This window comes from Paramormyrops kingsleyae, chromosome 14, assembly GCF_048594095.1.
Source record: "Paramormyrops kingsleyae isolate MSU_618 chromosome 14, PKINGS_0.4, whole genome shotgun sequence".
NCBI lineage: Eukaryota > Metazoa > Chordata > Actinopteri > Osteoglossiformes > Mormyridae > Paramormyrops > Paramormyrops kingsleyae.
In genome coordinates this window covers 23195462-23209644 of record NC_132810.1, presented here as the reverse complement: position 1 = coordinate 23209644, position 14183 = coordinate 23195462, and the positions used below count along the sequence as shown (strand labels likewise).

The 14183-nt window shown below is 39.0% G+C and overlaps 1 protein-coding gene across 3 annotated transcripts in view; it reads right to left on the bottom strand.

The window, feature by feature from the left end:
- Positions 1-10283, bottom strand: part of kcnk2a (potassium channel, subfamily K, member 2a) — a 30530-nt gene extending 20247 nt beyond the window's left edge. Inside the window, exons 1-5 of one of the 3 annotated variants that reach the window (XM_023839889.2) lie at positions 10210-10283; positions 9883-10100; positions 8275-8393; positions 8083-8196; positions 2786-2903 (exon numbers count right to left, since the gene is read on the bottom strand). In XM_023839889.2, the coding sequence (XP_023695657.1) occupies positions 2786-2903; positions 8083-8196; positions 8275-8393; position 9883 (352 nt within the window). In that variant the 5' untranslated portion in view covers positions 9884-10100; positions 10210-10283. Of the gene's footprint in view, positions 1-2785; positions 2904-8082; positions 8394-9703; positions 9849-9882; positions 10101-10209 lie in introns of those variants that run through there. The other 2 variants (XM_072698857.1, XM_023839890.2) reach the window with 2 other exon arrangements.
- Between the last annotated feature and the right edge of the window lie 3900 nt (positions 10284-14183).

Sequence of the window (14183 nt, the reverse complement as noted above, 5' to 3'; positions counted from 1 at the left end):
TAGAGTATATGAGGTCGATGAAAGGTATGTAAAATCTCCTCATCAAGGTAAAGTAAGATACAGTTCAGTAGAATAAATGCTATACATGTACAGAATATACCTCTGGTAAAAAATAGCATGTAACTACAGTAAAAATTCTTGCAAATGGTATAGCAAAAATAATGTAATATTTTACCCTTGATTATTTTGGTTATGAGTATGGTTATTATATTAGAGGGAATATAACTGATCCCTTTATTCAGCAAACAAATGATCTGGGATATTTGATTACTGATGAATATGCGTTTTTTGTAATTATTAGATTGTGGGGACCTGATCTCCCCACAGTGTGATAAAAACCTGAAACTTTTTACTTTGTGGGGACATTTTTTGGGAATCTCAATTTCATAAAAATCTGTGAATGCAATCAAAAAACTAAAAATGTCAAAAGACTTGTATTTTGTTTGGTCACTTATGGTTAAGGTTAGGGCTGGGTAGGGGTAAAGATTGTCATTGTTAGTATTACGGTTTCTCCAATAGAAAGGAATGGATGGTTCCCACAAAGATATGAACACAAACATGGGTGTGTGCACGCGCGTGTGTGTGTGAGTGCCGTGGGATAAGCTGGAGAACCATTTAGAATGCACTCTGCAAAATGATCCAAGCACTTTGATCCCCAGATCAATGTAGCAGTAACTGTGAATAATAATTGATAATGGAAGGAAATATGAATAAGAAACTCATTGTGAAACATGAGCGGTAAAATATATGGATGCCATAGTCATCTGTCACACATTTTTCCATTGACTATGTCCAGCACTAGGTTGAAGTTGCCTGAATACTCATAAACTTTTTTCTGCTGACTAAATCATTTCAATAATGACATTAAGACCATCAAAGGCTTCAAGTGTAAAGCATTTGGGAAAAAACAGTAATTGTAAATTACCACGGTTTTACAAGTATTACTCTCCTTTGTGGGTAATCCTGTCTGTTTTATCATAAATATTACACAGTATTATCGCAATCATAAGCTGTTATCTTGTAAACTATACCTGCATGCATTAATTCCAGCACACAAATATTCCCCTCATATCATGCAAATGACTTAAAAGCTCATGTTCAAAGTTCATTGACAAAATATCACGTGATGTTCAGAGGCACCTGCAGTTCACATTGCAATAAATGCAGTTAATGTCCTTTGTGTGGAAATCCAGATATGATCTTAAGTTCTCCCCATAATTGGGTTTTATTTGTGAATGTGAACGGTCCACAGGAACATTTCTATGCATCTGCCCATTAGGCGGCATCATTTATACAGTTCAGTGTGCAAAATGCAAGTAGGAAGCACTGGTGTACTTCTGCTTCCGCTGTGGGTTTTATGGGTGAAGCTTTTATTTTTATAGCTTTTTCTGAGATTAGTCTGCTCAAGATGTTATCAAAAGGAACTTAAAACTGAGCTTAAAATTTTAACATGGAAAATCACTCGTCTGTGATTAACATATTGACAAGAGTGACTGATAAAAATCAAAATCGTATAAAGTCCAGTGACTCACACTGATCATTTTTCATTGCTTAGTTGACAGAGAAGGGAAATACTTATCATTTATATTTCTGTATGTTTTGATCCATTTTTGTCATGTCATTTTTTCCTTAATTCAGGTGACTTGCAGATTATTCTTGACAAACGATAACAGCGGTGATTTCTAATTGCAATAATTCTACAACAAAGAAACAAAGTTATGACTTGAGCATTGCGTGGTTCCTTCTATTGACAATACATCGCTCATTACACTGAAGAAAGTCCAATATATCACTATCAGTGCTGTACTCCATTTGGTTTCAACGGCAGGGATAATGAGGAACACAATAATAATAAAAAACAGGATGTTATACAAGCAGTCCTCAGGTTGTGACCAAGTTCTGTTCCATAAGTCTGTCTTTAAGTTGGCTACTTACATATGGTACTGTACTGTCCCTCAAGCTGACAAAGCACGTAATGTTTTCATGTGCATCCCAAAGCAGTGTGTGCATTTGTTATTATGAACTATTGTATTTAATCTGAATTCTTAATATAATAGGCTTCATGACAGTCTGTTCATAAATATGAGTTGTCCGTCCGACGTTCTTAACCCCAGGACTTTCTGTTCTGGATAAGTTGCATTGAATGGATTCATAAACACAATGAATGGAACATATATACCATACAACAAGGAACGCAAAATAAAACCCCACTATCAAAGCACATGATAGTGTTAAATGGGACCTATTATTTTCATTCATTCATAATAAAAAAAAATTTGGTGCACTATAAGAAATGTACATGTTTCAATGTTCCAAAAAACACATTTTTCTCATACTGTACATTTATATTTACTCTATAACTAAATGCCCTGTTAGAGCTTTAAGCCCCATGCCTGATGAGCCCAGTGTCAGCTTGCCCAGTTGATCAGTTAGCCCTATACGTTCTGCCCCTGTCTCTGAGTCTGCAGACAGATCCTTGCAGGTAGGCAGTCAATAAGGATTGCATTACGAGGTGACCTCACCATGTAACGGAAGTATGGACTGGAATTCCAACGAGGTGTTTCAGGCAGATTAGAGAAGAGTGGTTTCTGTGGTGAGAGTTACTCCCTTTGGCATTTACCTGAGGCCTTAAGACTTTGCAGACTGCTTCCATGTACATAAAGCTATATAATGCACTAAAAAAAGGGAAAAAACAGAAAAGCATAATAGGGCCCCTTTAAGTCTTTTGATTGAGTTTTAAATACTGTGAATGCTGTATGACTCTTCATAACACATAGATACTCACCGATGGTGGTGATGACAGTCCCAGCAAAGAAGAAGGAACTGCTGAGGTCCCAGAGGCTCATCTCATTGGACGAATTGCCTGACGGATTTACGCCAGTTCTCACCGCGGCCACCACCTGCTGTGGATTAAAGCACGCAGGATTTGGTCATCAAATGCATGCTATTGTATAGCAGGACCACAATAATTCTGGTAAAACATTTATTTGTGAAATTATGTATGTAATTATGCGACATAGGCGGTCACCAAGGGTGCCATTTGATTAGAAGGTGCAAAAGTCAAAAGAAATACCTCTGTTTGCATTACATGACATGACAGTTAATTACGTTTTAATATTTTAATAATAAAGTTTTAATATTTCACTACTTTTCTTGCGAGATAGACGCTAATTAGCTAGTTAGCAGCCAGATATCCTGTGCTACTGAAATGTCTTTAATATAAATGAACTGACAAAATTTTTTTATGTTGGTCTGGGTGGGGGGTGGCGGGCGGTGGGTGGGGGAATCTCATCTAGGGTATCTAGGCTACCAGAACACCAATGGCTGACCCTGAGTATCACTTCATACTCCATGAGATTACATTATGTGTCGATTTGCAGATTCTGGTCCAGGAGTGTTTGGGATTTATTTTGCACTTGCATTTCCTCCTAAAGTGTAAAATAGGGGTGATTCTAAGATTTGACCCTTAGGGATAGGGGACGTCATCCTTCCAATAATTAAATTTGCTGAGAGGAGGGGGTAGCCCCAGGAGAAAATTTGCCAAGTCAGGGATATCACTAAATGGTATTAGAAAAACTGTTTTTTAGGGGGGCTGAGACAAAAATACCCGCCCAGAACCTCTCTAATTAGGGTCTAGAATCACCTATGGTGTGAAGTATTCAACCGGAAAGTTGTCTATGATAAATTAGCTAGCACCATGTAACTCCCAGCTACCAAGAGATTTTCTAAATAGGATTTTGCCCAGAGAAAAATAAATAGCCTTGATTACTGGAATCAGGCCACTAATTTAATTTATTTAATTTATTGTCCCTCATTTATATCCTTCTGAATCATTTCTGCTCCAAATCAGTGGATCGTTAACAAGACCTTAGGTTGACAGGCACCAGATCACCCCCGAACCCCCCCGCCCCCCTAAACACACGATACTCCCACAATATTGTTAAGGACATGTATCTACTGTCCATACCCAAATCTGCACCCTTGATTGTTAACAAGACAATGTGGCTTTTCTTATGGAAAGAAATCTGCAATAGGCTGTAGAGTTCTTTGCCTATGAGAAAGTGAAAGCAAGTGATTTTGAAGAGTGTCTTGCATACATAGAGGAGAGTTATGCCAAAGAATAATTCTGTCACGTTTATGTTCTGACGGTGGCGGGGGCTTTCCTCTCCCAGTGATATGAGCAGTGGGCACCTCAACATGCTTTGAAGATTAAAGATATGCCCTTGTGCCCCACCTATAAATAACAACAAATGAGTGTTTATGAAGACTCAGTTCAATTCAATTCAATTTGATTCAATTTGACTCAATTCGATTAGATTCAATTCAATTCAAATAATTTTATTTTTCTGTTTCCTTTTTTTCCATTAGATTCTCCTTTCTTATAAGAGCACCTGAATGTCTGACAGAGCATCCACCAATGTTTGCTGCATCTCTGATTTTTCCTGGGCAGTGTGCCGCACAGTGGGGGTAGGGGTCTGTTTCAATCTCTGCAAGGTCAAATTCCATGGCCGGAAGAGTAGCCATATCATCGCAGGGTCCTTGAGTAAGGCTCTTAACCAGAAATTGCTTCAGGGGACAATGGCTGACCCTGCTCTGTGATCCTCACTTGTACCTCACTTTAGACAAAAGCATATTAAATAAATATATGTTTAAATAAATTTATGTACACAACAAAGCAAAACTGTACAGAGAGCATCATTCAATTAGGGATGAATTTTGCTTTGAAAAAAATCAGCTGCCCACTGATTCTGTTTGTAATTCCTTTAGATTCTGCTCTCCTTCCAAAAGTTTCTCAAAGGACACTACATAATACTATTCAAGAAACACAGAACATCCCGGAATCTGTAGCCATCCCTCAATTTCCCAGACGTTGATATTCATGACCGTGTAGAAAATTAGATATCTGCCAGGCTCTCCAGACGAAAACCACTGGTCATTAAAAGAACATGAATGCTCATTTTCAGTTTTCCAGCTACTGAAATGATCCTCAGAAGCTCTGAAATATTCTATAGACAGAATAATAGAAGCCACATTATCTATCTATTCATGACCCCTATAGATTTATTTAATGCAGGGTCATAGGGAGTCTAGGAAAGAGAGGGGGCATCCTGAAAGGGAAATCAAGCCATCATCACACACTAAGAACAATTTGAGAGGAATGGATCCACATACAGTACCAGCCAAAAGTTTGAACAAACCTACCCACAGAAAGGATTATTGCACTATTTTCTACATTTTAGAATAATTATAAAGACACCAAAACTATAAAAGAACATATGGAATTGTGCAGTGACCAAAACAGTATTAAACAAAAAATATATATTTGTTAGTGGGGGGAGTGGAGCAGCTTTGTGGGTTGGGACACAGAAGGTTGGCGGTTCAAATCCCATGCTCAAGCATAGTAATGTCACCACTGGGTCCTTGAGCAAGACTTTTAACACCAATTGCTTCAGGGACTAGATGACCCTACTTTCTCCTCTGTGTCAGTTTCATGAGGTGGCCTCCTGAGATGCTTACCCAGCTGTACTGAAGGAGGTCCCACATACAGTATATGATGAACACTCATTGGCCACTTTTCCTTCACTCTCTTGGTCAAACTCCTCCCAAACCAAATCTACCATGTTTAGGTCAGGTAGAAAGGTCATGTAACACTATCACTCTCCTTTGTAGATAGCTTGGCATGTCCAAACTTTTGACTGGTACTGTAATTGTAGGTCCACTGCAGGAAAGAGGAGTACCCAGAGGAAAGCAACATGGATTCAGACAGAACATCATCCATCAAATCCATCATGCAAGAAGGAGACATGAGGCCACAACAGCACCTCCTGCACCCCCTGGAGAGCACACATAAATTGTAACCCTTCTCTCTATTGTAACTCACTTTGGATAAAAGCATCAGATAAATTAAGTAAAAGTAAACATGCGGCCATGCTACAATTTCCGTACACAGCATAATTTGCAATTATAACCCAATATTTGTATTCTACTGAAAGAAACCAATACATCTTAATCCTGCCTCATTGCGCACTGAAGTGGAGGATGTCTTTTTTTTCATCTATTGTCACACTGCCTTAGAATTCTGATTTACCAGAATAAAAAGAGCACATGTGAGAATGGAGACATAATGGTTAGGTAATTATACTCGTTGTTAGACACATTATTTTGCTTCAAAGAAAAGGAGGAAAGTCTGCTAGTCACGTTTTTATAATTGGTGTATGTGTTTTCTAGGTTTTTGCTCATTTAGTAAAAAAAATGTAAGTCTTTTCTTTATACATAAAAAGAGTTCAACTGAGCTGCATTTGGTGGACATGAGATATTCGAGATCACTTGTGTTATTGCTCGCTGTTATCGTCTTTTGTTTTTTGTACCCATCTGTTGTGATTGACACATATAAAGTCAATGAATAGTACTGACGTTCATAGCATTACAGCTTCTTTTCATAAAGCAGTCACTACAACAGAGGAAGAACTGTCCATGGTACTTGGTTCTGGACTTGGTCCTTAGTTCAAAATGAGCTGAACGAAATCACTTGCTGCTTAAAAAAAACCACAGAACATTCAGAGCCTATTGCTGCTCAGTTCAATGCTACTCCTTAAAACAGGACAAGCCAGCACAAATGTGGGGGCCAGTAACTGTTATGTACGCAGTCTCGGATTATTCTATACTTGTTACTATGACTCACCACTGTCTCAGTCTCTGCCATAAGGAGCCATTGCCATCTGCGATTAAGCATTTCAGGTTAAGGGACATCCCTACTACAGAAAGCAGCAGAGAGCTTAAAAAACACAAATATCAAAAATATCAAAAACTGGTATTGCTAAACTATTTCAGCATTAACAATAATAATAATAATAATTATTATTATTATTAATAATAATAATAATAATAATATTTCATCAACTTATTCGGCAATGCCTCATAAAACAGAGGATGACCTCAAGTGACCTTCAGTAGGAATGAGAAACATTAAGTGGTGTGAAGTGCACTGCTAGGACAGTTCATAACAGGCTCACAGAAGCAGGACTGAAGACCCATAAAGCAAGGAAGAAGCCCTTCATGAATGAGAAGCAGGGAAGAGCCAGGGTGCAGTTTGCAAAAAAAAAAAATCTATATTTTACTCGGGCGCATGCCCATAAATTCAAAAATGAGTGAAACTGAAAATTTTGCTTCCCTCCCCCCACCCCCCAGACCTGTATCGACTCGATGGGAAGACTCAGGGCAGCCCTGCAGCCTGGCCTCTTCCCATGACAGGGAAAATTTGGTCAGAGATTTTTTTTTTCCATTGTGCTGTAAGTAAGATGCTCTGTACTGATTGGAGTGATCCTCAGTCTTGACATGTGAAATTGCCTTCCTTTCTATCAGCTTCTTATTACACCGGAGGTGCCAAAAGAATTGCATCTGACTGAATTATCACATCCTAATATATTTCTGTATGTCATTTTCCCTAACCTAACCCTTGCACTTTGCATACATTTGCACATATACTCTTATGCAAAAAAATTTTTTTAGACATCTTTGCACATTTGTAATGTACTGTTCTTTGGCATATATTGTACTGTGAAGTGTTTCTCCTTTATATCTTGTAATATTGTCCTGTACTTCGGGTTTGGCACTGAAACACAAGCAATTCTAGTGGGTTTGTTCATACTGGCAATAGAGTGTTCTGAGTTCTAAGGTGTGTATAATTGAATGTGTCCCCAGAGGTGACACATTCAGCTACCCTCTCAGAACGTCAAGTTCAACTACCACATGGTAAATTATAGGCTGCATTATAACAATTATGAGATAATATCTTTTTATATTCACTTTGGTTCTATATTTACTATATACATTGCAAGCACAGTGAAGGGCACATGAGAGTCAATATGTGCAGTTGGTCATAACTCCTCTTCGAACATACAACTCCTTTTTTAATTGTGTGAAATAATGGAACGTCCTTTGGGTATATTGAATGGCATTAAATAAAATTGTATGACTGATGGATGATCTGTTTGTTATGTGACTGCAGATCCACTATTTTTAACTATATGAGAAAAAAGGGAAGATGAACCATGCTTCCTGCCAAAATAAGATCTAAGTTACCTTCACAAAGTCCTCAAGTTCAGATGAATTGACACAGGAGTGGCTGGTGAGGAATTCAAGCTTCTCAGCCAAGATGGTGATCTTCTGGGATCTCTCATGGGCCTGTTCCAGAGCCTTGAACACCATGGCCCCAAATATCAAGTAGAGCAACACCAGCAGAAATATGGCAGAAACAGTTTTCCACTTCATTACCTTGGAAATGGTATCACAGTCATCCCCCAAGTTTAAGACAATGGGTTTAGCAGAGAAGGAAAGGCGAGGCTTGGAGTTCTGTGCTGCAGATTTGGGATCCAAAAGATCAGGGGCAGCCACTGGGAAGAATGAAAACCCCACTCTGAGCAACACCACCAATGAAGCTGTTCATGATTCTATTTACAGTACCAGTCAAAAGTTTGGACCCAGTGGTGACATTACTATGCTTGACCACGGGATTTGAACTGGCAACCTTCTGTGTACCAACCCACAAAGCAGCTCCACTCCCCCCACCAATAAATATTTGTTTTGTTTAATACTTTTTTGGTCACTGCACAGTTCCATATATGTTCTTTTATAGTTTTGGTGTCTATAATTATTCTAAAATGTAGAAAATTGTGCAATAATCCTTTCTGTGGGTACGTGTGTCCAAACTTTTGACTAGTACTGTAGCCGTCAGAGTTTAGTCATTTTTTGAGTGAGGTTTTTAAAAGCATATACATTCCTAGTATTTTTTATTTTGTTTTGCTCAATAAACTTTACATTAAGTGATATTAAAGTAAATTAAGTGAAACAATGAAATTCTTAATTGCATCTTCTTTTTGCACATATTCCACTTCCAGACAATTCAATTCATGTTTTGAATTCCATTCCATATCATTTTTCAAGGGCCATTTATCCAATGTACAATTGTGGAGATCCTGAAACCTAATAACTCAACGATGGGGCACGTAGCAGGGAGAAACCGGATGTTTTTTTAGGTTTTATGTAACCTTAAAATATATAAATTCCGTATTAATAATATTACACATTCAGAGGTGAATACGTGGCAATGATTGGTCTGTCAAAAACAATAAACAGTTGTCATATTCAATGAATGGATATATTCCCCTCTGTAGGCTATACAGTATCTCGTTTACTAAAACATCTTTTGTCATGAAAAAGGACCTCAAGTACCAATTGCGAGTTACAGCAGCATCGTACGTGTTTCATTGTTAGCGTTCAGCGATCGCCTCATATGCTTCATTAAGTTTTAAATTTGCATGAAACTTGCGAATTTGCTCTATCTATTTGTTTTTCTATAAGTAGCGCGCACGGAAACAGACAGTTCTGGAGTGACCGCACAACACTGAACGTGTTCAAAGGCGATGAATTTTAAGTAGCTGTACGAAAAAATTATGTGATTGAATGTTTAAGGTGAAATTAGTCATTCTCTAAATGAATCAGTTCTCTAGCGCAGTCGGCCTCGAGGGATAAAACGATGTTTACGCTGCAAATGGTGAAAGAGGAGATAACTTTAAGTGCGACGATCTACTGAGTACCTCAAAGACGCTAAATGTCTCGTGCAAACCATTAATGTACAGCGATCACAAAAACAAGTAAAATGCAACATTTTAAAACGTTTTGTTCGATAGCCGCGGTATCCTACCTGTTAAACGTCTTCTCTTCAAATGAAGTTACTTGATTACTTTGTTCCGTTTTATCTAAACCGGATTATTTTAAACCTCTACAAATAGCATCCAGCGTGATGTAAACATGCCAGGTTTTAACATATAATGACAACAGTCAAATTATCATTTGATTTCTAAATGATGATGTGGCACTTACTTTTCTACCAAGAACCTCTTCCTTGCTGTCCTTCATCGGCAGTTATGTCCCGGAGAATATAACTTATTTTGATTTAATTTGGAAACCGATGCGTTGGTAGGGAGGTTTCTACGAAGCCGCGATCGCTGTAGCATCTGCCACCTCTTGCCTCCACGGTCCGGTTTTTAGTCGCCAATTGAAATACTGTACTTCACAGAACATACCGTTCCAGTCCGAGGCTAAGCAAACACAAAAGATGGGGAAAGGAGGGGTTTTAGGGGCAAGATTTCTTCCTGGAAACTGCCCCCCACCCAGATACAATAATCCGGCAAGCATCGATACACTTACTAGGTTCAAAATGTCATCCGGTGAACAGGTTCATGTCTTACGAACTGTGTGTTCCCTATACATACATTTCCAATGGCGCCTATAATGTCCTGTAGAGTTCACCGGTGCAATAAACACGTTTCACGGTGCAGATATAGCATGTTCCCTTTCACATTTCGTTTTATAAAAATATTTTTACGTTTTGTTTAACAGTTTAATAACTTAAATGAACATTCTGGTTAAATGGTATAAATGCATGTGTCATTTAACCAGAATAGACCCTACATATAAAATACTCTGTTCTCTTCACCGATGATTAGAAGATGGATGGATATATACATTCCAACTATTTCAGATATTTTCAGTTTAAAATTGAACATAATTTAGCTTTGAAGTTGAACAAAAGAAAAATAGTTCATGTAAAAATCATTGCTTGTTTATTTTGCATTGTTCTGTGATTAGATTTGCAAACCTAAGTGTAAGGTAGAGGGACAAAAACCATACAACCTTTCTGAATAATGCAAGCAATAAAATGGCAGTTACATGAATATTTACCCACTCATCCATTTTCCACAATCACTTTCCCAGTACAGAGCTGTGGTGAGGCTGCAACCTGTCTCAGGTTGCCAGTTACACGCGACACAGTTTATGAATGTGCAAAATATGCTAATGTCACAAGCTCACTTTCTGAACATGCTGTACGGTAACATTAAATAAAAAGAACCTTTATTTCTCCACAAACACCTAACTTGATTTAGAGGAATCTTATCAGAACTGGTATAATTTGCACAAAGTGTGGACAGAATACGATGGTTACAGTAGACTGGATTTTTTTATTCTAGCTTTCACCGTGCAGGCAGACACCATCTCTGCATGACAGTGACTGATGAATTCCCAGCTTGCTGAATGTCCTGTCCTCCTGGATGAAAGTAATGTAAAGGAGACAATCAGTTTTTCTTTTGTGTGGGAGGTGGTATTCTCAGCCTTCCAGTGCACGAGGGCACCAAATACAGGACATTCAATTCAGTTCCATTCATTTTTTATAGAAAAATGATAAAGAGAAGGAAAATGGGGGTGGCACAGTAATTAGCACTGTTGCCTCACATCTCTGGGACGGTGGTTCAAGTCTCTACCGTGACTCTACATGTGTGGGGTTTGCACAATCTCCCCATGTCATCATGGGGTGTTCTCCCGTTTCCCCCTGCAGTCCAATAGGCAAATTGCCAAATTTACGTAGGTGTGAATGGTGTATGTGTGGCAGATATATTGAATGCAATTTGTGTGTAGAAGTTGCCAGTTGTAGACAAAAAATAATTGAACTTGAATGATTAGCTTTGTGTAAGTGTTTATTCTTTTTAAGTTCCCCACAAAGAAACATGTTTGCTTTGTTCAACTTAATTGACACATCATTTGTCTATGATAGACACATCTTCATTTGGAAGTTTTTCTGTGTACCTGAGCTGTGTCTATAACCTCATCACATTCATTTTTGGCAAGTAACATACACACTGTATGACGAAAAGTATTTGGACATGAATTGTGTGGTCATTACACCTACAGGAATTTTGATGACATACCATTCTAAATCCATGGAGTTGGTTCCCACTTTGCAGCTATAACAGCTGCCACTCTTCTGGGAAGGCTTTCCACAAGATTTTGGAGTGTGTCTGTGGGAATATTTACCCATTCATTCAGAAGAGGAGGTCAGGCACTGATGTTGGATGTGAAGGCCTGGCTTGCAATCTCCATTTTAGTTCATCCCAAGGTGTTCGTCCAACATCAGTGTCTACCCTCACAAATGCTCTTCTGGATGAATGTGGAAAAATTCCCACACACACTCCAAAATCTTGTGAAAAGATCGGCAGAGTGATGCCACCATTGACCCCAATTGCCACAGGGACTGGCTGACCATACTTTCTTTTGTACGCCAGATTCATGAGGTGGCCTCCTGGGGATGCTTTCCCAGCTGTTCTAAAGGACCACATATACACTGAGCTATACGCTCATTGGTTACTTTTCCTTCTAGTTAAACTCCTCCAAAACCATATTTATTGTGTTTAGGCCAGGTGGCCAGGTCAAGTGATGAGACACTCTATCATGCTCCTTTGGAGATGGCTTGGTGTGTCCACACACACGCATATATGTCTATGTGTGTGTTTATGTTTATATATATACTGTATATGTATACACTCACCTAAAGGATTATTAGGAACACCATACTAATATGTTGTTTGACCCCCTTTCGCCTTCAGAACTGCCTTAATTGTACGTGGCATTGATTCAACAAGGTGCTGAAAGCATTCTTTAGAAATGTTGGCCCATATTGATAGGATAGCATCTTGCAGTTGATGGAGATTTGTGGGATGCACATCCAGGGCATGAAGCTCCCGTTCCACCACATCCCAAAGATGCTCTATTGGGTTGAGATCTGGTGACTGTGGGGGCCATTGTAGTACAGTGAACTCATTGTCATGTTCAAGAAACCAATTTGAAATGATTCGAGCTTTGTGAAATGGTGCATTATCCTGCTGGAAGTAGCCATCAGAGGATGGGTACATGGTGGTCATAAAGGGATGGACATGGTCAGAAACAATGCTCAGGTAGGCCGTGGCATTTAAACGATGCCCAATTGGCACTAAGGGGCCTAAAGTGTGCCAAGAAAACATCCCCCACACCATTACACCACCACCACCAGCCTGCACAGTGGTAACAAGGCATGATGGATCCATGTTTTCATTCTGTTTACGCCAAATTCTGACTCTACCATTTGAATGTCTCAACAGAAATCGAGACTCATCAGACCAGGCAACATTTTTCCAGTCTTCAACTGTCCAATTTTGGTGAGCTCGTGCAAATTGTAGCCTCTTTTTCCTATTTGTAGTGGAGATGAGTGGTACCCGGTGGGGTCTTCTGCTGTTGTAGCCCATCTGCCTCAAGGTTGTGCGTGTTGTGGCTTCACAAATGCTTTGCTGCATACCTCGGTTGTAACGAGTGGTTATTTCAGTCAAAGTTGCTCTTCTATCAGCTTGAATCAGTCGGTCCACTCTCCTCTGACCTCTAGCATCAACAAGGCATTTTCGCCCACAGGACTGCCGCATACTGGATGTTTTTTCCCTTTGCACACCATTCTTTGTAAACCCTAGAAATGGTTGTGCGTGAAAATCCCAGTAACTGAGCAGATTGTGAAATACTCAGACCGGCCCGTCTGGCACCAACAACCATGCCACGCTCAAAATTGCTTAAATCACCTTTCTTTCCCATTCTGACATTCAGTTTGGAGTTCAGGAGATTGTCTTGACCAGGACCACACCCCTAAATACATTGAAGCAACTGCCATGTGATTGGTTGATTAGATAATTGCATTAATGAGAAATTGAACAGGTGTTCCTAATAATCCTTTAGGTGAGTGTATATAGCGGGGAAAATAAGTATTGAACGCGTCAACATTTTTCTCAGTAAATATATTTCTAAAGGATCTATTGACATGAAATTTACACTAGATGTCGGTAACAACCCAAATAATCCACACATACAAAGGAATCAAAACAAATAAGTACATAGATTAAGTTATGTGAAATAAAGTGAAATGACACAGGGAATAAGTATTGAACACATGAAGAACAGGAGGTGCAAAAAGGCACGGAAAGCCAAGAAACCAGCTGAAATCTGTCAGTATTTAGAAAGAGATCCTGCCCCCTATCAGTGCAAATTAATATCAGCTGGTTTAGTCCTAATTGATGGCTTATAAAAAGGTTTCTCATTACCAAGGTGTCACACAAGAAGCATTTCATGATGCATAAAAGCAAAGAGCTCACTCAAGACCTTCGCAACCTGATTGGTGCAAAATATACTGATGGCATGGAATGTTCCAGTGAGCACCATTGGGGCCATAATGTAAGTGGAAAGAACATCAATTCACCATTAACCGGCCACGACCAGGTGCTCCTCGCAAGATTTCTGACAAAGGAGTCAAAAGAATAATCAGAATCAGAATC